Consider the following 25496-nt stretch of genomic DNA (forward strand, 5'->3'; position numbering starts at 1 on the left):
CATGTAGGGTTGTGTTACATTAGGACAGCGAGGAGACGGGCTGTACTTAGCTGCACTCCGGTCTTTCTTCCTTATCTCAGCATCCAAATGAACTGGTGATTAATCACAGCAGCGATGGCTCTATAAACCTGTAGCGAGAGGAGCCTCTCCACCCGCATCGCCAAGCCTTGAGCAAAGCGAACGGATTCGCAGAGACCCTCAAGCAGCCGATGGAGCCGCGGCTTTGTGCCGTGTGTTGAGGTGGCCCCTTTTGTGATTCCCCGAGTAGGTGCAGCAATAACCTGCGGGCCCTGCCCTGCTGTCGCTGGGGCTCGGGGGTGTCTGAGCGGTGTCTGCCCCCCAGGTTGTGCAGGGGACGTGCCGAGTTGTACTTGGGGAACGTTTCTCACCTGGGGAGACTGAACTGCGGGGTGCTGAGGAGGCTGCGGCAGCCGGGCAGGGACTGGGCACTGCCACCGTCACCCTTGCCTCCAGCTCAGACCAGCCCAGAGGCACGGTGGTGGCATTCAGAAACCTTCGATAGACGGTGTGGGGTTAGTAGATAATATTTTTTTTTTTTAGTTTATTTTTTAGTGCTGAAGCTGAGTTGTAGCAGTATAGTCCCCACTACAAGGCACTGTTAACTCGGAGCCGGTGCAGAGCTGGGAATTCAAGGACAGGAATCTTTGCTTTTGTCTTTGAAATGCCCTAAAAACGTCACAAATGTAGAGCCAAGCAAGACCCTTTCAGTGTGGATCCTGCTCCCCTGCGCTTGCTATGCCCCCTATGCCAAAGGAGGCATCATTTTGCTGGGTGTTAAGATGGGGATGAGTGAAGAAAGAGCAAGTTTGGTGTTCCCCATCCCAGGAAACCAGGCTGGAGTCGTACCCGAATGAGCAAGAAGGGGCTGCCGTTTTTCCGCTCTGTGTTTCCTGTTGTTCTTTAACAACACTATTCCTGGAACCGGGGTGACTTCAGTTGTGATATCAAGCAACAGCAAAAACGGAGCTCTCACGGGGCTGTGAGTCAAGGCGCTTTGGGGATCTTTACTGTTTCCCCTGGAGTTCAAACATCAGTTTTCACTTCCAGCTCCTTCGCTCAGCAGCGAGCCCTCCCTTTGCTACTGCAGTGCTGCTGGCGAGGGGGGCATCAGCGGTTTTCTGAAAAGAAAACCAAATACATGGGTAACAAGTGGAAAAGGTAACGGTGCAGGCTTTGAAAATGGGTCTGGTAATGTGCAGAAGGATAGGTTATATCCTGTAGTGCTCCTAAACTCAGATATTTGAGCAAGTTACTTTCATCCAAACAAGAAAAAGAGAGAAAAAAGCATAGTTGTCAAAATAATAGGGGGGGGAAAAAAACCCCAAACCACCCAAGTTTGAATAGCAATTGACCGTTTGACAGTCGCGTGAAGATAGAACACCCTGTGCCCTGGTTCTGCCTTTACTCTCAGCTGAGTTCAGAGGGAGCTGACAGCGTCCTGCTCCTTTCAGAATCAAACTCAAGCGCAGGGTAACGGCCGCGTCCGGCTGCGCTGCTCAGGCTGCGTGTCCCAGCAGTCGCCGCCCTCTGCCGCTCGTCCCCCCTCCGTGGGGAGCTGAAGGCAGAACAGAGCTTGAGCGTGAGCTCAGGAGCTCAAGGAGCTTGAAGCATTGGCCCCAAGAGAGCCTCTGGGTCAGAGAGCTCAACCCCAGACGTGCTGGTTGGAGGCCAAAATGGTCTTAATGGAGACTTTTGAGAACAAAGATTGTAAGCTCCGAGGTCTCGGTGGGCCCTGGACCAGCAGGTTGGCTCTTTGGAAGTCAGAAGACAGTTACTCCAAAGCGCTCTCTCCCCGGTTTTCGAGGCGGTTTCTGGCTGGCTGCCGGCTGCCCAGGCGTGGGGCAAACCTGGCCGTGACGCAGGAGACATCTGCCATCTCTGCTGCCTACGTTAACCTGTTCCTCTGAGACTATCTGCTGCTTCGTGTATGATAACCAGGTTTCAAATACATTAATGTTTCTAGGTTTTAAGACGTGATTTAATAAAAAGAGGTGTTTCTGGGAAAGCAGGTTTTCTCTCGTTTGTCTGTTGTTGTTGTTGCTCTGGCTGAGTTCATGGACCCAGGAAATGCCCCTTGGCAGATGCTTTGCTGCGTTGGCTGGCGAGGGAGATACGGGCGCTGGGCATCGCTGAGCAGCAGCAGGCAGGGAAACGCTCAAAACTCCAGAGCAGAGCTCCGGAGGGGCAAGAGGCCCGGATGCAGACAGAAGGGGAGGAAGGTAAAAACTCCTGATGCTTTAAACAAGGGAGCAGCTGAGAGAGGCAGACGCGGCGGTGGGGATGGGATGGGGCGATGCGCAGTTCCAGCAGTCTCTGCGGTTAGTGAGCGTGGCCTGGATCGCTAAGGAACTTACGGAGCATTAAGCGTTATCCCTTTCCCTGGGGGGAAAGGCCAATCTCCGAGCACCATCCTATACACTGAGAAACAGAGCCCTGCGGAAATTCAAGGCAGGCTATGGGCCTGGTAATCCCTCCAGCGAAAATGGACCAGCTCCAAAAGAAAGCACGCCCCAGGAGGGCAGAAGGCACCGCCTTGCCGTAAGCTGCATTCTTTGTCGCAGGTCCCTCTGACTTAATTCCCACAGCGAGCAGGTCTGGCTTGATCTCCCAGCTGCAATTTTCCCCTTTATCTCCAATGCCGATAGTCGCCTGCGTGCTCATCTTCCATTAAATGCAGTAACTGCAGCCCCTCTGATCGCAGTGATCAGAGCAAAACAGGCTGGACAACTCTGTCATTTAAGGCATTTTTCTTCAGCTCTGGGAGCTTTCAGCTTTCGTTTCTGCATCCTCCCTGTTTGGAGACATTCTCCTCCACGTGCCACCACCATAGCGGGGTGGGACATGCCATATCCTCAGCAGTGTGGCAGATGACAGAATTCACTTTTAACCCCTTACCACCACCCGCACAGACGGCTTCTGGCCAGACACCCAGCCACTGTTCTCCCTGAGGCCTTCACAGCAGGTACCTGGTGGCCAGAAAGACAGTCCTTATCCTCGAACCAATCCCTGTCAGCACTGTCCTGTTTTCAAATCGGTGTTGTAGGGTACAAAGTCAAATTTGTTGCAGGAGCCCAGTTAAAATAGTTTATTTTTACCTGTCGCCTTCTTCCCTCTCCCTCCGTGCTCCGTTACGTACGGGGGTGTGATAGTCACAAGCCCAGAGCAGGAGCTGTGCAGCCGGAGTTTCGCTCTGCCCTCTAAGAGGGTGAGGAGCTGAGATGTCTCATGGGGGTTTAAGGTGAATCCATGTGTCTCCATGGGCCTTGCTCTTTCCCTGTTCCCTTGTCACCTGGCTGCAGGTGGGGTTGTCCCAGCAGATCCTACCGGTGCCAGCCCTACCTCCCTCGCGAGTGGCGTGTGCCACATCTGGTACCGACATGTCATATATGCTGCATCCCCTCGCCAGCTCCGCAGCCACATCAGCTGCGTCCTGGCGCTGCTGGGACACGGGGAACTCGTGCCCGTGCTACACGGTGGCACTCTGCCATCACACCCTCCGGGTCCTGTCCCCTGCCATCCTCACACCTGGGTTTTGTTATTGAGCATTTGTTGTCATGCCAAAACATGAGCGTGGAGCAGGATTCCCGGGAGGCTCTTCCTCGCAGCAGCGGGGCAGTGCTTGAGGGAGCTGTGCGTGTGAACACAGCGAGGCAGGGGATTAGCTCCAAAGCGCCCGCTTGCCAGCCAAGTTTCACTGTCCCATCCTTAACGCAGTGCCACTGACTCAGCCTAGGAAAGAAAGAGCTGACAGAAACTACGATAGAAGGCCCTCAAATCTTGACTGGCAGGGGAGGAGGTGAATAATGGCTGGATTTATTTTTTTGTTATAAAGGCAGGCAGGCATGCAGTGAAACTAGCAGATGTCAGGTTCAATCCCCACAAAGGGAGGCGTTTTCTTTGCACCAGGTGCAGATAAACTGTGGGATTCATTATTTCAGGATTTATGGGCTTTACACCGGCTCAAAAGCCAACCAGACAAGACCACGAAAGAGAAATCCATTGAGATCTCCCCAGTACAAAGGCACATTGTTGGCTCTGTACGTGCCTGAGCCATGAGTCACCAGAGGCGGGGAAACGTCACTACCCGCTTGCCCGGTCTTTATCCTCAACCCCGGGGCACCCGCTGTGGGCCCCGGCGAGGGCCAGGACGTGGGATGTGGGACGGTGCATCGTGGACCTCTGCTTTGGCCGAGTACAGCAGGTCGTGTGTAAACCTTAAACCACCCTGGTGTTATTTAAGCTGAATTGCAAAGAGCTGCCTCCTTCCATTCGTTCTGGTTTGCCAGCTGGCAGCAGAGCAGCTCCTCGGGGCATCGCACAGCTCCCGGCACGCGGGCAGCTTTGGCAATAAAACACTATTTTCAGTAGTATCGTTTCCAGGTGTTTGAAGAAAGTATAATCGCTCTGTCCCGGCTCGGGAGTGCAAAGGTAAGAGCCTTATCAGCAGGATACGGTGCTCCTTCCCGTAAACACACCTGTGTTGAGCAGCCTGGCTGGAGCAGGGTGAAGTCGCTCGCGCCGAAGCAGCCCGGTGTGCCGGGGTGCAGCTCCGCAGCCCACGGCCCGGGGGGGACTGCGGCAAGTTCTGGCCAAAGGTTATTTACGTCACGGCGCGCCGTGTCCCCTGCGCCTCCCGGGTTGAGGATTGTGGCACACAGCGTTATCGGAGGCGTGGAAAGTCCTGAGCTGTGGGGCGATCGTTTCCTGATTGCACAGACTTCCCAAAGCAACCTGCTGGCGGTTGATAACAGGCACTGCCTGGAAATAACGCCGCTGTAGCTCTTTTCCCTCTGCTTTTGTGCCCAACAAGCACCTGCTGCCCAACGGCCAAGCTGGGGGGAAACATGTTTTCCCCCCCCCGCCGCTGTGGAAACCCTCAGTTGTCTCCTCCAGAGCCCTCCCTAAATCGCTGCGCTGACGGGGATGAATGATAAGACACCACTCCAATGCCAATGGCTTGTTCCGTGGCTGCTCAAGCCCAGACACTTGCTCTTCCTCAGACTGTGGCCAAGATTATGGTGGGGGGACCCCCAAAGGCGTTTTGTGCTGCCAGCCTGGCACCACGGGGCCAGTCCGGGATGGGGGAAAGCACAGATGAGGGGTTTTGGCTATGGCGGGTCACCCTGGCTCCTGGCAGGCCGGAGACCTGTCGCGGCCCCCGTCCCCGCGGTGTGTGCGAGGGGAGGGCGGTGCGGGCAGCAGGGACCCCGGCGGGCCTCCAGCCACGTTCCCTTCCCCTCCGGGCAGGTAACGGGGCGGATCTCCCTCACACCGCCCCCGCGGCCGGCGGGCAGTGGGGCGGCCCCAGCCAGCGCCCGCGGCAGCGGCCCGCCCGCCCGGGGCCTGTCATGGCGCCCGCCCCGCCCGGCGGAGGGCGGCCCGGGGGCGGTGCGGCGGCCGGCGGCGGGGCCTGCTCAGGTGCGGCGGAGCGAAGAAGGAGGAGGCGGCGGCGGCTGGGCAGCGCAGTGCCGCCGGTGCCGCCGCCATGAGCAGTGCCGAGCCGCCGCTCGGGGCCGGGCCGCGGGCTCAGCCCGCCTGGAAGCGGGAGATCCTGGAGAGGAAGCGGGCCAAGCTAGCCGGGGCGGCCGGCGGCGAGCCGGAGCCCCCGGCGGGGGAGCGGCTGGTGGTGGCGGAGAGCCTGGGCCCGCTGCGGGAGAACCCCTTCATGCGGCTGGAGAGCGAGCGGCGGCGGCTGCGGCAGGGGTTGCCCGGGCAGGGCGCCGGGGCGGCGCGGCCGCTGCAGCAGCTGCTGGAGCTGTACAGCGCCGTGCCCGGCATCCGCACCATCCGCGCCGACAACATCCTCATCATCGAGTCCCAGCCCGATGCCGCCGCCTGCTTCGCCGAGGGGGACGCGCTGCCCGGCCGCCGCCGAGACCCGGCCGCCGCCGGCTCCGACCCGCCGCGGCGCCCCGACCCCCTGCGGGAGCTGCTGGCCCGCCGCGGGGCCGCCCTGGCCGAGATCCGCGCCGACCAGGTCGTCATCTACGAGGCGGCCGAGCCGCCGGAGCCTCCCGAGGCGGCCGAGCCGGGCACCGTCAGCCGCCTCCTGGAGAAGTTCGGGCAGCGGCCGCGGGGACGCCGACGCCGCGGCGGGGAGGCGCTGACCGGGCCCGGGCCCGGCGCCGGGCCGGCCGCTCCTCCGCAGGTGGGACCGGGCTCTCCCCTGGCCGGGTCGGCCGCTCCTCCGCCGGTGCCGGGCTCCCCCCGGGCCTCCGCACCGCCCCAGAGGGGACCCGGCTCCCCCCGGGCCTCGGCCCCGAAGGTGGGACCGGCATCTCCGCCGGCCGCCCCCCAGCCGCTGCCGGCACCCCCTCGGGCTGCCACCCCCCCGGCGGTGCCGGCCGCCCCCCAGCCTGCTGTCCTGCAGCCGGCTCCCCCCCGGCCTGTCACCCCCCAGCCCGCGGCCCCGGCTCCCCCCCGGCCTGTCACCCCCCAGCCCACGGTGCCCCCGGCGGCTCCGGCTCCTCCCCGGCCTGTCACCCCCCCGCCGGCCCCGGCTCCCCCGAGGGCTGTCACCCCCCAGCCTGCAGCCCCAGCTCCCCCCCGGGCCGCAGCCCCCCAGGCGGTGCCGGCCGCCCCCAAGGCCACAGCCCCCCAGGCCAACTGCTTTCTCCACAAGATCGGCTCCAACTCCTTCACCGTCACCCCCCGGGGGCTGCCCCCCGGCAGCCGCCTCCCAGAGCCCAGCTCCGTCCCCGCCGGCCGCCCCGTGCCGCCCAAGGGGCCGCCAGTGCCATCCGCGCCACCCGCCAGCGCTTCCCATGCCAGAGCTAACGCCAGGAGGCCAAAGCCAGAGGAGGCCGAAGTGGCCACGTCCCCCCCACCCAGTGCCAGTCTGGCCCCCAGTGCCACCGGCTTCACTCAGCCGCTCTCTGCCTCTGCTCCCCGGGCCGGGGGCTCCTTCGAAATCCACCCGGCCCCCAAGCCCGACTTGGCTGCCATCCCAGCCCACGACCTGCAGGCCCAAGCCCTGGCCAAGCTGCGCCTGAATTCACGCAATTCCTTCCTCTTTGTGCCCCGGCGGGAGGGCGGCCCGGTTCTGCCCCCCGCCCAGAGCGCCAGGCCCGGGCCACTGCTGTCCTCGGAGGAGAAGGCACCCAAGGAGCCCCCGAGGGCTTCTGCCCCGGAGCAGGAAGAGCCCGTCTCTTCCCCGCTGGCGCCTCTGGATCCCTTGGTACCTGTGACTTACATCGATGACATTGTGGAGCCGGAGAGCGGGGAACTTTCCCCCAGGGCCGGCTTGGCCGTGAGGACGGGGAGCTTGGCCGAACAGCCTGGAGGAGCCAGCCCTGACCTGGAGATGGAGTTTTCCTCTGTGCCCCTCTACAGACCACACTCTGTCTCCCATCAGAGGGGAGGCAGCACCTTCACTGTCGTGCCCAAAAGCAAGCCTGTTTCCTCGGGGCTGCAGACTCTTACTGATGCCAGCGGAAGGCCGCAGCGGGAGGAAGAAGAGGAGGAGGAGAGCAAAGGCAAAGCCGTGGAGAACGCCGATGTGCCCCAAGCGGGGGTGTCCCATAAAAAGCGCTACCCCACTGTGAACGAGATCGAAGTGATCGGGGGATACCTGTCCCTGGAGAGGTCCTGCATGAGCAAGACGGGCTCCCGCCGCAAGAAGGTAACTGCCTGGGGTGCCTCTGTGCTGATCAGCCGGGCTGGAAGTAGTTGGTACTACCTTTGGCTTGTCTTTCCATGAGGCACTGGGTGGGAAGATGGGCAGCGTTTTTGTGGTCCTTTTGGGAGCCAGAGGCTTGCCCTCGGGAAGGGGGACCTGGGTGCTGGTCTGCTGAGTAGATGGGAGTGGGATATGACCTGCGATAACTGCAGGGCCTCTCCCACAGTCACTTCTTGGAGGTATGATAACGGAAAGTAAAATATTTCGGGTATTTAGAAACTGAAGGTGAGTCGCATGGTTTGAAGGGCTGCAGACTTGCCCCCTGCTCGCTGTGTCTGGGGGGTGTTGGACACGTTGAGCTCCCCACGGTCGCTGCCCGGCTTGTGACACAGTGCAGTGGTTGGTATCTTCCCCGCATTAGTGATCTATTGATAGAGGCTCAAGAACTATGTCTCTATTAGAAAGAGATCAGCAACAACTTAACTCCCCTTGATAGGATTATACCCCCTGGCTGCTCGTTCTGGATGGGCAGCAGCGTCGCTGAAGGTGTGCAAGACATCGATTGCTCCAAGTGTCTTTGGAGGGAATGCCAGGATTTCTCACTGCTTGGGCTCTAACTTAGATCCTTGTGAGCCTTAAATTGAGAATTAATCTTTGTATGGGGTGGTGAAAGGCATCTGGGTGTGATAAAGACACATTCATGCTGAAAGATCGGGTTATTTTGCTGTGCCGGAGAAATAAATGTGAATTGTTGGGCTCTGAAAGCAGCACGCCGAGGTGACAAATTTCTAAGTCTGTGACGGGACATGTTTTTCCATAGCAGGAAGATTTGTTTTACGTTCCGTTACCTGAATTCGACTGAGTATTTGATGGACTGAATCCATATGGGTGCCTGAGGCACTGAGCATTATAATTTGAGGAAATCCTTTGAATAGGGTGCATCTCATTTAGGAGGGAGGCAGCAAGTGCTGCTTCTCCTGGCTTGACGTTAAGATTCCTTCATAAGGGCACGCAATCTGTGTTTAATTCAGTGATGACTAATGCAGGTAGCAGATCTGGGAGCATGAGCTCCATGAGATCCAGAATAAGCAAATAAGTAGGAGTGTTTATTCTCCGACAGTGCTCCTGTAGTGTTTTCTTGTCCTCCTACAAGGAAATGCTTAATCAGACTGGAATTGTTCTCCTGTTTACGTATCTGCTGGGTTGCACTCATTCCAGCTGTTTTCTTTGCTCTGTGCAGTTTGGGGTATTAATCAGTGTGTGGTATAAATGGTGAAAATATCAAGAAGACGTGTTACAGCTATGGATAACCTTAGGATGGAGCAGAAAATACTGCTGGAGCCTTGTGGGACAGACTCTCTTAGATAAGCCCGGCTTCTGCTGCAGCCAGTGGAGCTGATTTGGCTCTGCAGGGCGGTGCTGTTGGGGCAGCAGCCTTGCTGGTAAAAGAATAAAGCCTCAAATAAGCGCAAACAATTAAGTGGTGTGCGGTGGAAGCTGTCCTTAATCGGTACAAAGAGGAGGAAGGGAGACAAGGACAGGCCAGTGCAGGAACTGAATTGTTTAAAGGTTGGTCGAACACTGAAACAGGAACCCAGAGAAGTGGTGGCATCTCCGTCCTTGGAGCTATTTGAAACTTGCCCAGGGAGAGCCTTGAGCAAGTGATCCGGTTGGACAGGCTCGGAGCAGGAGTGTGGGCTAGAGACCTCCAGAGGTCCTTTCCCAACCTAAAATATCATACGATTCTTTGAAATTGGCTGGCAACTGTTTTGGCTGCTCTCTGTTGGATTTGTGTGACATTGGGCAGGTCGTGTAGCTTCTCCGCTTCTGTTCTTAACAGCTTAACAGCATTAAGAGCACTCTGCAGGCACTCTGGAGATGAAGTGTGCTAAATACTGTGCACGTCACATACAACTGTAGCAGCGTTCACTAAGAATTAACACGCCGGGGATGTCCTGCCTGGTAGCTTGCAGACACATCTAGTTTCTGAGAAGAGAGACAGTGAAAGGCAAAAGAGGAACTGCCTGTTACACTGCAGAGCTCAGGAGGCTGAAACAAATGGGGACTCTTTGGAAAATAAGATCCAGCTTAAGGAGAAGTGGTAAAGAGACACAAGTTTCTGGGTAAAATGAAATGTGGCGATGTAGCAGGAGAAACACCAGGTTTCAGTTCCCTTCTCCTCGCTGGAGGTGGCAAGCATGGAGCGTTGTTTGACTTTGTAGCCAGTGGAAAGCCGATGGAAAGATTTCTGTTTACTCTTAACCTAGAGGATGTTTGTGGCTTTTACTCTGGGTAATAAGGCTGAGTGTTGATGCCTGAAAAGGAAGGAGCTAGTATGAGGACACATTCCTTGGTTTCTTCCCAAGAGATCGCTGTGTGTCGCCAAGGCAACCGGCCAAAACCAAGGGTTCTGTTTTGTAGATATGTCGGGGTTTTCAGAAACTTGGTTTTGGCCTGAATTGGGCAGATGCAGACATTTCCTGTGAGCTGGAAGCTGCAGTTCTTCGGTAAAACCAATGTCCCTTTCTCTTTTGGCGGTATCAAAACCAGACCTGATGCTGGTTTCAGAGGGCAGCTACCCGCGTCTGTTGGGCTGGTTCTCTACAGGCAGACCTGCCTCCTGCCGAGCATCTTCCTTTCCAAACCTTGCCTTGGATTTGCTGAAAGGTTTTTAAATATGCTCCAGGCTCAAGAAGGTGGTTTTTAGTGAAACTTCCATGACTTGGAAAACTTCATCCGCTCACTGGTGCCCAGCAGGAATCTGGGCGAGATAAACAGCAGGTCTGGCACAGCCTGGAAATGCTGGGGCTCGGCGGGTGGCTGTGCTTACGGTCAGGGCAAATGATTTGTTTGGAGGGAGAGAGGCGGCCCTGGCAGTTACACTGATTGTTCTGTGAGATGCAAATCGTGTTTTTCTTCAAATGCAGAAATTCAGCCTCCCTTTTGCATCGCCTTGTCTGGCCACTGATTGCCTGACTGTGGTGGAGATGCCAGCAAAGTGGAGCTGACTCTGTCCACATCCTCTGTTGCTTTTTGGACTGGGAGGGTGGCTCGTGGAAGGGGGTTCCAGCGCTGCCATGGTCTGCGTGGAGGGAGCTCCAGCCCCCTGCTCTCAGCTGTGCATCTGGACTTTGCCGTGGCCTGCTGGTGTTCAAGGCCTTTCAGGAAAAACAGCTTTATTGCTCCTTCCAGACAGTTCAAATATGTGAAGCAGCTGTTTGTCTGGGAGTTGGAGCTGGATATTGAGCTGATGAGGGAGAGAGAGAAATGCTGTTCCTGTGTGGCAATGAAAAAATGGTTTCCTAACTCTTACGCCATTGGAGCTGCTGCGGTGGGACAGTCGTTGTTCATGTGAAGGTGAACATGGGGTTGTGTATGATGGGGCACAGGCAAAATCTGTGGTGGGAGGGTTATTGTTCACCCAGGGCTGTGAAGGTGAACGTGGGGCTGTGTATGATGGGACACGGGCAAGACCTGCAGGTGGAGGGGAGAGCCCCAGCCATGCCCGTCCCAGGGACCGAGCTGCCTGTGCGGGCAGGGAGTTTGAGCTCTTGTCCTCCTACAGGTGTTAAGATGCCCTTCAGGAGTGTTCATCCACTCTGCGGCTGTTTGGAGGCCTCTCCAAGCGGTATCAGGGTTAGTTCAGATAAGGCAGTGGGCGTGTGACTGCAGTTTGAAAACTCGGTGAGCTGGGAGAGGCTGGCTGGGCTCCGGTGGCGAGGACAGGATACGTGCGCGGGGGTGCAAGGAGACCTACTGACCTTCATTCTCAGCAGGGAGTGGGGGAGAGGATGCAGAGCGCTGTTGGTGACCTCTGTTCAGTGCTCGTCTCCGTACTCTGTTATTACAGAAGTTGTAAAGACACCACAGCCTGATAACAGCCCCAGGAGGAAGGGAAGGCTTTGCTGCGGGTTGTGGATCTTTGGGATCTCAGAGGATAAAATCTAGCTCGGCTGAGCTGACAAGAACCAATCTTAGTTTGATTACCTGCCAGAATAATGTACAATAAAGTTGTCAGCAAGATAGAAATCTAGGTTTCTGTAAAACATGTGACGGGCATGTTGGAGCGAGTGACGGGAAAGGGCTGCAGAGCGCCCAGCCAGCTGGGATCCTGAGAAGCTGTTGTCATTCTTCAGGCTTCATGTCCTCACCTTGTTGGAGGCTGGACACTGTCAGGAATGTCCTGCGTGTACAGAACTTGCCCCTATTCTGCTCCTTCCTTATGTCTTGTCACTCCTGAAGTTTATCCCCAGTCACAGTATGTTTGTCCCCTCCAGGACCTGGCACCTCCTGGGGATCCTACGGGAAAGGTGACTTCTGGCCAGGCCACCTGAAGTCCTGTAAATAACAGGACTTGAGACCCAGCAGACATCAGGTTGTTGATGGTTTTAAAGCTTTTTGCTTGCCACAGTTGGCAGTTTGAGTGCTGGAAGGTGAGCTGCAGCCTTGAGTGAACAGGGTTTGCAAGAGCAAGGTTGGTGGGATCCAAACAGTTGGAGTCTAATGCTCTCCTGCTTCTTTGCAAAATTGTCTTCAAAGGTGTTCAGCTTCAGCTGAACTTCAAAAAGTTCCAGCTTACATGGACTTTAGCATGGTCCACTTTCTGACGTTTTGAGCTGCGTAGTGCCTGAATACGGCTTCCAAACGCCCACTTAAATGTCTGATAAAAAAATTACTCTAACCATCCCTCAGCTTTTCGTCGTGGGCAGGATTGGGCAGCAGTTTTGTTGGTCTGACCTGCTGCGCTTCTTGCTCTGTGGCTTTCCAGCTGTTTGGTACTGCTGGAGATGGTCTCCTGTGAGAACCAGGTGTAGGCTCGCGATGTTGGCAGGGATGAACACTTCCAACTGTTGCCCGGACCTGTTTGGAGCAAGTCCGCACAATGTGGAATCTAAATACCAGTGACTGCGTGAAGTACTTTTTTTGCCATGTGTAACACTAGTAAATTAACCATAACACCAGTAAATTAACCTGGTGGTAGAAGCAAAAATCTTTCTGCAAAAATTACTTAGATTCCCTCATCTCTGTGTTTTGGAGGGGTCAGGACAAAGATTGGTGTTATTTAGCTGGGAGAGCTCGCGTGTTCCTGTTGTATCTTCTGTCTCGTGGCTGAGCTCTGCTGAGGCAAATACATCTGACACCTTTAAGGAGGGGCTGTCGTACGTATCTGACATGGATGTATTGAATTTTTGGTAGATGAAGTCAGCAGTGACAAGTCCCACTCAGAAAAATACATGTCTTACATGATCAGGCGCGGTCCCTCCCCTGCGGGGGTGATTTCCACTCGCTGTCAGATGTCAGCAGGCCGTTTCACCCAGACGGTGCAACTTCCCTGCCCTTTTCTGATTCTGCTGATTCCTAGCCTATGACGTTGATGGCTTAAGACTCTAGAAATCAGTATCTTGTTGCGGTTATAGTTTTTAAACCACCTCACAAGCTGGACCTGGGGCTATTGGTGGGGAAGTAGGTTGGGTTTTGTTGCCCCGCTGCCTGCCAACTCCTTGAAGTTGTTGTACTACACCCCTGGCAGAGCAGATGAGTCATATTTATCTCATCTCCGGAGTGGGAAATTCTCTGCGACTGAGGTTCTCCGTGGCCGTGCCACTCCCATGCTTCGCCTCGTGCCACAGCGACAGCCTAAGCTGCTCCCAAATTCCCCCCGGCTCTCTTCCTCCCGTCCCCTGCTTGCAGGCCCCGCTGTCACAGCGCGGGGAAGGGGACGGGGAAGGAGCCGGGAGAGCTAAAATAGAAACTCTTACGCAAATCGGAGAGGAGCCTGCCTTTGAAGCTGGTTAGGACATGCCCAGGGCTCAGCCCGCCCCAGAGCTTGCGAGGAGATTTGGAGTGCTTTGTGCTCTGAATTCCGATCACGCGGATTACAGTTAATGTTATCTTAATCGGTTTCCTTAATCTGTGGACCAGATTGGAGATGGTTTATAATTTCCCTCCATCTCAAGTATTCCGTTTGTCCTGGGTTTGGGTTTTCCTTCCCCCTCTGCTTTTTCCAGTACATGCTCACGGTGTTCCTGAGAAGAGCTGGGGAAGCACACGCTCTGTCTGGCTAGGGCAAAGTCCTGCTTGTCTGTGTTACATGTGGGAAAGAGCAGGAAAAATTAAAGTTTTTAGTCTCCAGGTTCAGTGGCAGTAAAGGAAACCTCAGTCAGAGCCGCTGCAGCTCTGGGGCTGTGCTCACTCCTCCCCTGAGTGAAACCTGGGCAATTTAAAAATCTATTTATAAACCCAGATTCTTCCGAGCGACTGCAGGGGGCCGGGGGTGTGCCATGAAGCTGTAACGATATCGCTGTGTGGGCAGTTTGTGTAGGAAGAGTCACGTGAAGCGTCTGTATCACACAGAGAAACTTCACAAACATCCTGGGAAAATCTGGACTGACGGAACTTGGTGCTGATGTTTTCTGAGAAGTGCCCTTCAGATGATCTTGGGGACTTGGCAGGACGGAGCCGCTGTTTCCTAGGCATTTGACGGACTAATAAGCTGAGGAAAAGATCTCGGACACTACGAGAGCAAAACACTTGCCTGCTTAGGGAAATGGTATAGCTTGCGGCTAGTGAAAATGCAGGTCTGAGGGCATATCCGTAAGCCCCGTGGGGAACCTGCTGGGCTGCATCACTTCTCTTTGGAGAAGTGTCTTTTGCATATTAGTAGTACAGAAAAAGGGCCCGAGAGACACAAAGTCTGTCATGCAGCTAATACTCTTCATGTCACTGACGCCTTTTGCTGCTGAAGTCTAGAATGAGCTCTTTGCCAGGGTAGGGAGTAATTCTGACCCCAGGCTCCCCACGTTTCCTGGGAAATGATGCCCCATCTGTCCCATTCCGGCTGGAGACGGTTCGCTTGCACCAAACCGTGGTATTTGTTTGGAATGCTCTGGTCACTCTTGGTTACGCAGAAATGTGTGTGCATGGCGTCTCCCAGCACTGTGCTGCATCGCAGCCACAAACTGTGGGCTTGGAGGAGGCTTTAAAGCAGAATCCTCTGCTGTTTGGGAGTTTTGTGTGTTGTTTATGAAGATACCAAGTCTTGGCACTAATTGTATCTTGTTTATGCCTGCTCTCTTTGTGTATTCAGATGAGATCTGTTCCAGATATGTAGGGAGATTTGTCCAATTTTTATGGGCCAACTAAATAATATTTGAATTGCTTGTTAAGCTGTGGAAGGCTCTGGCTCCTCTGTCCGCAGATGTGCGGCGGAACGAAGGGCTCCTTGGGTGAATGGCTGCTTTGTACCCTCTCAGACTGGGGCTCCGACTGCCCCGCCGTTGTTTGGGCGCTGGAATCTCTTCTTGGCTGACACAGTCAAGAGAAGAGTTAACAAAGCTGCCTGCCCTTCCGTGCTCTCCGGGACCGTCCCTACCCTGTCACTTCTCATCAGGAATTTGAAACTTCCCCGTGTCTTGTACAAGGAGTTTAATATTTCGAATCTCCATGCATTGCTCCTGTCTACCATGTGCTTCAGCATATTGATTACACAGAGCTGGCTTTGTGGGTTGCCTTGTAAATGGAGACTTTCTTGTTTTGCCTTGTGGTTTGGGAGCTGGGATGCGGTCCTGGAGGCAACCTCTCCTCTCCCAGCAGCACAGTGCTTCCATGACATGCTACTGCTGTAAATCTTGGCTGCTGCTAGCTCTCTAGTCTGAAACTAGCTCCGTGATGCAGTTAATCCTTGAGCAAAACTCAGTTTTACTCTTAGGAAACAGTTGAAAAAGCACGATCAAATGAGCCTATGGTGGAGCAGCCAACTCCTGTGCCCCAAAACTCTTCTTTTTGTACAGAATGATGGAAAAGTGCATTTCTGAAGTGCCATCTGCGGTTTTCTGGGCATACTTAGGCTGCTTCAGCCATAGTAGTACAGGGTTAATCTGATAGAGGAACCAAACTTCAAGTGCCTCCCATTCCTCTGGGTATCTGTCAGGGAAAAACCCTTTCTTCCTGTGTCAAGGAAAGGCTTTAGAGGTACAAAAGCTCCTTATCTTCTCCTGAATGACAGCAAATGCCATGGTCATATGCTGGTGCTACTGAAGCTCCGGGGGTACTACTCCAGGCTGCCGCACACAGAGATTGTGCCTGAAGTTATTCGACCATTTGGGCTGAGGCATGACCATGTATCTACAGGCATGTAGATAAGCCCATTCCTATCTCCTGTGAAATGGCTCATTTCCCCAAAAATCCTTTATCCAAGAGTTTCAGAGAGAAGACTGTATCACCGGGGAGTTGTCTTGATCATTGACTGCAGGTTGTAATGAAAAAAAATGAAGGTCCCTGCAGAGGTATGCAGTTTATGAACTGCTCTTCCACCTCCTTCTGCTAATCCTGCTGATCTGTGAGAACGGTCAGGCTGGGTCAGATGGAAAGACCAGGGTAAACCCTTTGGGGATCTCTGTCCGCCATAAAACATCTGCTTCTACCCTCTGTTTCCAGTCTCACAAGCAGTTCTTTGTGCAGGGACTTTCCCTCTCGGCCCGTGGCAGCGTGGAGCTGGGAGGTTGTTCGTGTTAGACCCTCCTCTTCGCACGGGTCCTGAGCTCTGCTGGGCAGAGCCTCCACCAACCTACCGAATGGGCGTTGGTGCTCCAGGAGCTTTCCTGCCCAGCCTGGGGGGGCTCTTTCACGCAAACCTCTATGGGATGCTCCATATCCACAGGCTTCCCGATGCACTCCCAGCTGTCTGCTGCTGCAGTTTTCAGGTAGCTGGTGTGATTTCATGTACTTTTGTCTCATTGACCAAATCTCTGGACAACCAGTGCAGCAACAAACGTAGCAAAGCTCAACGTAAGACTGCACGGAAGCGCGAGGTGATTTTTCTTCAAACCACTGATTTTTGTCCGTGCTCGTTCCGTCAGAGACTTCAATCATTCATTCTTTTGTATTCATGCTGAGTTGTTGGCCGCCCTTCCTGCAGATGCCAGCCGAAACCCTCCTGCCGCTGTTGCTGAGCGAGGAGGCGGCGTTTGGCTGCCCAGGTGTGACAAGCTGTTAAACCAGCTGCTTGAAATCACACCCGGCAGCACATCCGCAGCCCATGCGTGTCCTCGGGAGTCAGCGCAGTCACTAATTTTGTCACTTCAGGATTACATTGCTTGGGGAGAGAAGATGATTAGAGGAAAATGAGAACCTGAAAAGAGCAAATCTTGCTCCCTGGTGCTGCTCAGCTGCGTGGATCTTGTGAAGTAATTGGGTAGCACAACCGCGTTATGGGGGATCAGTATGCTGACTCTGACTCTTCTTGCTGGTATACAGTTAAAGGGTGATTTTTTCCCTCTTTTTTCTTTTAATGCCCAGAACAACTTTTTTTCCTTAATGTTATAAGGTGAGAATTTGGATTGCTAAAGACATTCCTGTTTAAAAGGTGTAAAACGCCCTACATTATCACTTTGGCTTTGCCACACCTGCCAAGAAGCAAATGTGATAATGGGTGAAGGGAAAAGCCCCACTAAAGAGATGGCTTCTGGAGTCGAGGATGCAGATTAACCCCATGATTTGCTCCTGAGACGTATGGTGATATCCCTGGTTTGTGAAAAGCCATCGGGTGTTTGCTCTTTCATTAACTGCGGAGTCTTGCAGACTTTCCCACCTCGGCTTTTGGAGGCGAGGTGTCTGCTGACTTCTGTGTTGCAGGTTGGTTTCCGTAAACTGGTTATTTTTATTTCTAATATGTCTCTGTACATCTTTCATTGTTGGTCTGGATGCAGACTGGGTCCTGACAGCCTGCATCTCCTGAAACGAGCTTGACTTTTTTTCTTTTCTAAGTGAGCCCTCTATGACTACTCAGATTTATGCTTATTGGGCAATGTTTACCCTGGCTTCTCTTTCCTGGGTACTCTATTACTCATTACCGTTCAAATCCTAGCAAATAATAAATTATTTTTGTTATGGCAACAAAAATCTGGTGGCTGAATAGCACAATATTCCCCTAAAAGCCTTCCTTATTCTTCCCAGTGTGGCTCTGATTGCTGGGCAGAGCATTAATATACAGAGATGTGGGCTTGGGTTGGACCCCGGTTTTGTGACGTCGTTCTGGGTGAAGCAGTCAGCTGAGCAAATAGTGACAAACCCCTGCAAATACCCACAGCTGAAGGGTGCGAATTTTTTTCCTTTCCACAGCTGGCAGCTGCTGCTGAGGCAGAAACAGGGGAAACCGCTGCTGAGACACGATGAGCAGAGGCCTCTGGCTGGGCTCTAGCAGGCTCGGCTCTTCCGGGGTACGGTTTTCTTCTATAGAAAATGACCCCTGTTGCCTCTTGTGTTTCCATAAAAGTCTATGTGGTCTGGCAGGGTGTGCTGGCTGCGCAAACCTGTTGTCTGAGCTTACTGAACTCTTCATTTTTCTTTTTAGAGGTTCCTGGGACTGAGTCTCCCTGTGTTCCCCCGCGCACGGTGCTCGGTTCTGCGCACTAGCTGCTCAGAGGCTTTCTTATGGCAGCGGTGTTGACCCACGTGTCCCCTGGTTTTGCCTGACCACGTTACCCTCCGTCTTCTATTGGATCAAGCAGATCTTTGTGCTTCCCCTGAAACCACCTGGTGCTTGAGGAGGGGAGCTCGTGGAGGGGGGAGCCCAGGGTGGGTTGATGGCTCTGGGTTTTGGGGCTGCTTTCGGGGCTCTGCGTGGGCAGGGCTGGCTGAGTGCCAGGGGTGCAAGCGTGGGGAAGGCGGCCACTCGTGCAGAGCCCCTTCTCCGGAGTCCAACCCTGCGCTGGCACCTGGTTGTTCCTCCGGTGTTTGCTTTGCCTAGGTGCGTCCGGGCGCTTTATTGCAGGGCGGCCACAGGGCTCTTCCTGCTTCTTGGTAGCAGCACGGTGGGTGCAGGGGGGTGAGATGATACCGTAGAGCAAGCCAGCATGGTTTTTGGGGAGGGGGCTTGTGCCGAGGTGCCCTCACGCCAGACTGCCTGGTGTCAGCCTTCGCGTAGGCTGCACTGGCCCAACTGGAGCGGTTGCTGAAACAGCAAATTGTCTTGTTAGGAGCTCTCAGGAGCTCTCCCCGAGGCTGGGGCCCTGGGTGCGTGGGGCTGGCTACGCGGTGGTTAATGATTGTTCTTTTTGAATATTTCCAGTGTTGCCTCCTGCAGCGTTGCGGTCTCTCTACAGTAAGTACCGAGAAGCCCTGGTGGCAGAGTGTTGTGCAGGACACCAAGCCCGGTTCTGGGCGGCGAGCGTGGCTCCAGTGGAACTGGCTGTGGGCGACTGGGAGCTGCTCCAGCTCAGGGGTTAGGCTGGGCTCTTGGCGAGTTGCCTCTGGGCACCGCATGGGGGGCGTCTCCTGCTCGTTTCTGCTGCTTTCTACTCTTTGGTTTTACTCCCTGGTGAGGCTGTTTGCTCCTCCTGCGCTACACACAGCTCCGGTCCAAATTGGACTAAAAGTCATTTTTCTTAGAGACTTCCCCCTGTTAGTAGAAAACCAGGAAAGCTTAGGATTTAAGCGTGGCAGATGGAACTAAAAACAAGGCACGTGTCTCCTGTCCCCTTTATTTTCCATGTTTGGCCAAGAACTTCTTGGCCAGCGCTGGTGAGCAGCCTGTGTGCAGTGGCTGGTTCTGGGATAGCTTCTGAGCTCCCAGGAGCCCTGGGCACCTCCACCCTCGTGGCCTTCGTGCCTGGCAGCGTGGCTCGTCCCCGCAGTACAGACGCCACATTGTGAGCGGTCGCTGCCTGGCTCGGATCAGGGAGCATCTAGGTCAGCAGCAGGGGCGAGAAATTCAGGGAACAGCAACTGGGATGCTCTGATCTTCAGGGACTTTTTATTCCAGTACCTTTCCTCTGAAATATAATCATTCCTTTCCCCGAGTGTCATCTGGAGAAGGTCAGAGTGGCGCTGGCCAGGGCTGGGGCAGGGAATGGGGAAAGGCAGCTGGTTCCCGCTCTGCTATTTCCATCCATTTCTCCTGGGAGCATGGGGAAGGGAGAGCCAGCCAGTGTCTGAGGTACGTCCTGGACTCGGGCAGAGTAGCCCACAGCTCCATCGTGCGTATTTGCAGCGCAGAGGGTTAAGTACTCCCTCTCTTAATTGGGTTTGATTCAAACTCTCAGCGTTGCTTTTTTGAAAATCATCGGTGAAATACGCGCTGTTTTGCCTTGGAAACCACAGAGCTCCAGCGTGTCTGTCCGTGGGCGGCGCGGGGTGAGGCAGTAGCCGGCTGGCTCCCGCGCACTGGTGTTTCGCAGGCTCTGGCTCCTGCGCAGCTGCAGGTTCGGCTTCGGAAGATGCCGTTGGCGGCAGCAGCATTGCACCGGTGCTCCCTGTGCAGGAGATGCAGAGAGGCAGCGGCTGCTTTCACAAGAAATACGTGCGTCTGGGCAGCACGCGTGGTGCGTTGTTCTTGATAGCTGCTCGGGCCACGGGCTGTTCCTTGGCCTGTGGGGTGTTTTGTATATGAGGGAAACTGCAAATATGGCACACGGGGCAAATGTGCTGCACTTTCTTCTTGCCAGCTGTTATTACACAGCATCAGAAGAGATCTTCTGAACCGTCCAGCTCCTACCGCCTGTCACAAGCAACCATGCCGTTTTAATTCTGTTCATAACCCTATTCGCTCAATTTTAAATGTAGTTAGAAGTAAAAGGGATCACAACACCCTTTTAGGCAGCTGCTCCTGAACCTTGATCCGCATTGGCTAGATACTTCCCTGCTTTTGGCGTAAATTTATTCCTGGCAAGCTTCTCCTCCTTGTTTGTGTGTTGTATGCTGGCATCAGCAGTTCTCCTCTGCTCCTTGGTGTTTATTTTCTTGGTGTTGTACTTACAAAGAGCTGTTACGCTTTGTCTCATTTTTGCTAATGTGAAGAGGCTGAATCTCCTCTCCACCTGCTGAGATGATTTGTAACCAGATCTTCTAAGCAGAATGGTAGATAACGATTAGGACATGAAAGGCTGCAGGGGAACAACCCCTTCGCTCAGCTTTTCTTTCAACTTGGAGCAGCGCATCTGGAGTTACTGGGTCTGGGTTTGGGCATCCTGCTGCAGTGTAGATCCAGAAACTGGAGCAAGTCCAGCAGAGGCTGCCAAAGTGCTCCTGGGGCTGGAGGAAACGGCATATGAGAAGAAGCTGAGGGAGCTGGTTTGTTTTCAGTCTGGAGGAGAGAAAAGGGGAGTCCAATTGCTGCCTTCCACCACCTGGGTTTTACTGGGAGGGTGGAGCCAGGCAGTCCCTATTTCCAGTGGAAACGCCCTGCTTCATTCCTGGTTTATTGAAGGAGGAGCCTAATGGTGATTACAGTCTTGTATCCAATCCAAAATTTTCTTTCTCAGTTATTCACAGGTGTTGAACTTCTCTTAGAGCAAGGGTTGATCTTAAACATTGTCCCATTTCTGGTGTTCTTCCTCTCCAGTTTTCTGAATGACCCATAAAATTCTGGTTTTTCCTTGGTGAACTCCCATGTTGGAGTCATCTTCATTCTCAGTCTCCCAGTTATTGTGCAAAGGTCACTAGTGAGAATACTACATAAAACTGGTTTCAAAACAGAACCTTCAGGTACCTCCCCCTTGTCCAGCAGTTTCCCTCTCTCCTCCCACCTGTTACCATCTCTCCTTTAGCTGCTTCCATCTTCTCGCTTTTGGTATTAAACCCTGGTTTATCTAGCTTAAATAGCTTTTTGTCAGGATGTCCTCCCAAAAATGTAGTCCTGATCACTGATATTTCTCCAGTCTAGGGCAGGGGTACACAAACGAGTTGGCAGGCATTAGCGATGTCACCTTTCCAACACGTGGATGCTTTCCTGTCCTCCTTGGCAAGACTGATCCCTCTGGAGGCACGCTCAGGCAGCTCCTCCTGGCTGCTGGGCATCAGTGTTAGAGGATGGCAAAGTGTGTACCAGGACAAAAAGCCAGAGGTGCTCTGGATCTCTCGGCTTCCTGACTCCATCCCATCTATTTGGCGATCTGCCTTTGTGGTTTCTCTCAGCGCGGCAAGAGATTTGGCAAGGCACATTGGGAAAGGTGGGGGGACATGCAATGGCTCCTTTAAACCAGAGTGAAACCCTGGGGTGGGAGGTGGCCGTTGCCAGGGCGAGCGTTGGGGTCAACGGTTTCTTGTGCTGCTTTCTAATAATTCTCCTTTGCTGTTGTCTAGATGAAGATCTCTTTCAATGAGACGAGTTTGCAGACCATGTTTGAGTACCCATCAGAGAGCTCACTGGCAGAAGAAGAGGAGGAGGAAGAGGAAGGACATGCTTCTGAAACAGAGGAGGACAAGTCTTGCACCTTTTACATTCCACGTCCAAATAGCACTTTGCATCCCAATACACCTAACTCAGGTGAGCCGAGGCGCTGTGGTGGCACTCTGGGGCTCTTGGTGGTGTCTGACACTGTCTCTGTTTCCTGCAGCCCCTCCTGGGGCTCCACACAGGTGGAAATGCTCATGGAGGTGACTGCTGCCAGCTGATGGCAGAACTGGGGCTTGGTGGGTCTTGAACCAGAACAGGGAACTGCGGATGGGCAGCTTCCGTGCTGTCCCAGCCAGGATCCTGATTCTCCTTCCTTTTACGTCACTGAGAAATGTTCACGTCAGCTTTGTCCTTCCAGCAGATTTATCCAGCTACACCCCAAAGCACTCCGTGAAGTTCAGCGAGTGGCAGGAGCAGAAGTACGAGGAGATGCCTGCCGCAGAGGGACCCCTCCCAAAGGAAGCTGATTCCCATGGGAGCCAAGTCATGGTGAGACTTTAAATAAGCCGGTCTTGGCTTTGTCCTGCTGTGCTGTTATCCCAGCGCTCAGGTTGGTGTGGCCAGTGGATGGGGTGGGGTGTGCCTTCCACCGAACACCGGTGTGTGCGTGTGCGCTGCCCAGGGAGGTGTGCCACCGCGCACAAAGGGTCCCGCTGCCACTGGCAGAGCTGCCTCTCTGTGCCTGTGTAAAGGAGACAGAAGGCAGCTGGCACACTTTGTACTCCAGGGCATGTTTGGAGGGGGGAATTAAATGCGCTCGTTAGCCCCGGGCGAGGTGCCAACGCAGCCTTCACCATCCCAAGGTGTGGGTACTCGTTCGCTTCGGGTTTGATGACACCTCCGTGTCAACTCTGCTTTCTCCACAGCTCACCCCGGCAGAGAAGGGCGGACTCTCCGATTTCAGCAGCGAGCCCGCTCTGTATTTTTGATCGCTTCATCTGCAGCCCTGCAGCAGCGGCTGCTGGAGAAAACGTGTCAGTGCACCATCCGAACGCCCGCGCCAGCACCGCCGAAACCAGCTTCTGGGTCCCTCCCTCACCACAAGTTTTCGTTGGATCCCGATGCCAAGGGTGGACTAGACGCTATCGGGCCTCTTCGGAGAATATTTGCACTGGATTCTGGGACCTAACTACTACTTTTAAGGCGTATGATTTATTCTACCTGTGGCCTTGCATATTGCTTGTTCAAGATCAGCTGCTGATTAGGCAAAGCATCTTAAGACCGGATCTGTAATGCCGGGTTGGACACAGATTTTCTCAGTGTTTATCCGAGTCCACACAGCCAGGCACTGGATGGGGTCTGGACGCCTTTTGTGACGCTTCTCCCATCAGAGGCCCCAGTGAGGAACGGTTCTGGAGTTGGAGCGCTGGGAGCCTGTGGGCAGTTAGCTGGATTCACAGAAGCGGTTGTGATTTGACAGCTAGATTGGGTGTCAGTTTGGAAAACCATTGAAGGCTCATGGTTTGTGCTCGGCACATTTCTGGGTCTAGTTTCACTGAACCCTCATGGAATTCACGTGCCAGTTACGTTCTTGTGAAGGAAGCTGAACGCACGGTGCGAGGGGTGGGAAGTGGAATAAATGCCTTTAGCTTTAGGTGTCATTTTGCACTGATCTGTAAAGACGTGTCCAGACTGGCTTGAGCCTCTTAAAGGTTCCCAACCATTGGCCATAGCTTTGATCTGTCCGTACCCAACTCTGGTGTCCAGTCTCTAGTAACTGGTGATTGTGCTCCAGTTTGCCAGTGCCTCTGGTTGCTTTGTTCCAGCATCTAACTGGGCCAGGCCCAAGATTTATCTGTCTTGGCTGGCGGGGGGGCTTCCTTCTAGCCACGCTTGCTCTGCTCCTCTAGTGCAAAGCACAGGAAGGCGATTTCACTCCTTTCTTCTGCGGAACTTGAACAAGGAATATGTTTTTTTTTTTTTTTTTCTAGGATTTTTATAGTTCTATTGTAATTGTTTAATGCAGCCAATATGCAAAGGAATCTGCTAGACTCTTCCATTTAAGTTTTCTACTACTGTAAACTCAGGGTCAAAATTGCACTCTGGAAAAGATGGAACACTGCTGCTAATGTGATTTGTACTTCTGGGATTAAAAGAGATGCGGTTGGAATAGATACGGCCTCTCTGGGCTTTATGAAATGAGCGGTACCCCAGCGTGTGGCTCTGTCCAAAGGAACAGGCAGGTATCTGATTAAATTTGATAGGTTTATTGGTTGGTCTGTTGTATATAGATGATGAATGTCTACTCAAGGTGACACTAGTCTCTAAACTGAAAATGCCCTGCATACCTTGCACTTGTTTTAGTGTATGTTGTAGGAGCAGGAGGAAGGTTGCTATGCTGAAAAATATGGTCAGAATTAACTGTTAGGACACAGAACCTACTTCCAGCGTTCTCCTCTTCTGCCCTGGGTGCCTAAATATTTCTGGAAAGATAATGCAAAACGGATTAATGAGGTACTCAGCAGCTTGTTAGACGATGGCTGGAGGGGCCACAAAGGAACACTTTGTGCCTCCCTGCGCTTCTAAGGCTTGTCCTTCTCAGGCTAACTGGAGATCTGTTCCCTGCCTGACCCCCCGGGAGCCGTACGTACAGGCAGTGCATCAGCCCGTGGCACGACGCAAGCACCGTGGAACAGCAGTGACTCCCAGGTGCTGAGGCTTCTCCCATTCATGAACTACTTCAGGACAAGATGCTGAGACTGGGGTAGAATGAGGAAGAATGCAGGACCGCTAGCGACTGCTAGATTTGAGGGATGAGTAAGGTATCAGATATGCGGAGTTAAACACGGAGCAGTGCCCGCAGCCAGTGGCTGTGCCCACAGCCAAACATCAGGCACTATGTGTGAAGAAAAGGTTACACGCAGCTTTTTTTCTAGCAGAAAATGTCTCAGTGAGCATCTTGCGCTGTGGAAAAGCTCAGGCTGGTTTAAGGCAGCCCTATTTTGCCGCTTTAAACTGAGCTGAGCCAGTTTCAGATTTGCAACTTAACAGTAAAGCACAAACCGCTTGCAATTCAAGTTAGGGATGAGGTGTCTGAACTAGTCCTGACTTCGTTCTGCCATGGATCAATGAGGAATTCTAAAGCCACCGCTATCCTGCACCTTGCTCCCCTCACTTCAGCCAACTGCAGCGCTGCGCTGGGACTCTGCGCGCTGTTCGCAGGGATGAGCTCGGTGCCTACGAGGTTTCCGGTGAGGAGAGGCTCACCGGGGCTGCGGGAGTGCAGAGTGCTGCTCACTAGGAGCTCGTGGTGCCCTGGTGTGTGCCCACTTCTCCGCTCCTCCTCCCAGTTTGCTTCCTCCACCCTGTAGCTGTGATTTACACCTCGCCGAGCGCTGCCTTTGCACTTCCCGGCTTTGTGCTCTAATCCCTGCCTGCTCCGGGTGAACTCCTGGCACGCTCTTGGCAGAGCGAGGTGAACGCTGCTTTGAGGGCAGAAGCACTGGCTGACCAGTCACCTCCAGGGACGTTTTTCGGTATCACTGTGCTCAAAATGAAGGGTATTTTTTTGTAGATGCCTACCCTGATCTCTAGCATTTGAGGATTAACTTTAGTAGATCCCTAACTAATACCAAAGTGCATCTGAAAGGAAAATGTACTTCTGCAAAACAAAGACTTTTATTAAACGTGGCATCCTTGTACCAGAACAGCAGCTGTCCCAGAACAACAGGCCTTTCCAGGTTG

At 53.9% G+C, this 25496-nt stretch overlaps 1 protein-coding gene across 2 annotated transcripts; it reads left to right on the forward strand.

Moving 5' to 3' along the window:
* The first annotated feature begins 5408 nt into the window (after positions 1–5408).
* Positions 5409–25494, forward strand: TPRN (taperin). Of its 2 annotated transcripts, none has more exons than XM_063353471.1 (4): positions 5409–7642; positions 21719–21902; positions 22171–22301; positions 22679–25494. In XM_063353471.1, the coding sequence occupies exons 1-4, from the start codon at positions 5507–5509 to the stop codon at positions 22739–22741; spliced, it is 2514 nt and encodes an 837-aa protein (XP_063209541.1). In that variant the 5' UTR covers positions 5409–5506; the 3' UTR covers positions 22742–25494. The 2 variants fall into 2 exon arrangements, with proteins under 2 accessions (XP_063209541.1, XP_063209542.1); XM_063353472.1 differs by having other exon boundaries at positions 22174–22301.
* The last annotated feature ends 2 nt before the right edge of the window (positions 25495–25496 follow it).

The sequence above is a fragment of the Chroicocephalus ridibundus genome, chromosome 15, assembly GCF_963924245.1.
Source record: "Chroicocephalus ridibundus chromosome 15, bChrRid1.1, whole genome shotgun sequence".
NCBI classification, from domain to species: domain Eukaryota; kingdom Metazoa; phylum Chordata; class Aves; order Charadriiformes; family Laridae; genus Chroicocephalus; species Chroicocephalus ridibundus.

What these genes read in the sequence shown, in the direction of transcription:
- TPRN (XM_063353471.1), top strand. Translation starts at nt 5,507, where the DNA reads ATGAGCAGTGCCGAGCCGCCGCTCGGGGCCGGGCCGCGGGCTCAGCCC. An exon ending in CGGGCTCCCGCCGCAAGAAG is followed by an intron (nt 7,643 to 21,718) that starts GTAACTGCCTGG and finishes GCTGTTGTCTAG; the next exon opens with ATGAAGATCTCTTTCAATGA. An exon ending in TCCCAATACACCTAACTCAG is followed by an intron (nt 21,903 to 22,170) that starts GTGAGCCGAGGC and finishes TTGTCCTTCCAG; the next exon opens with CAGATTTATCCAGCTACACC.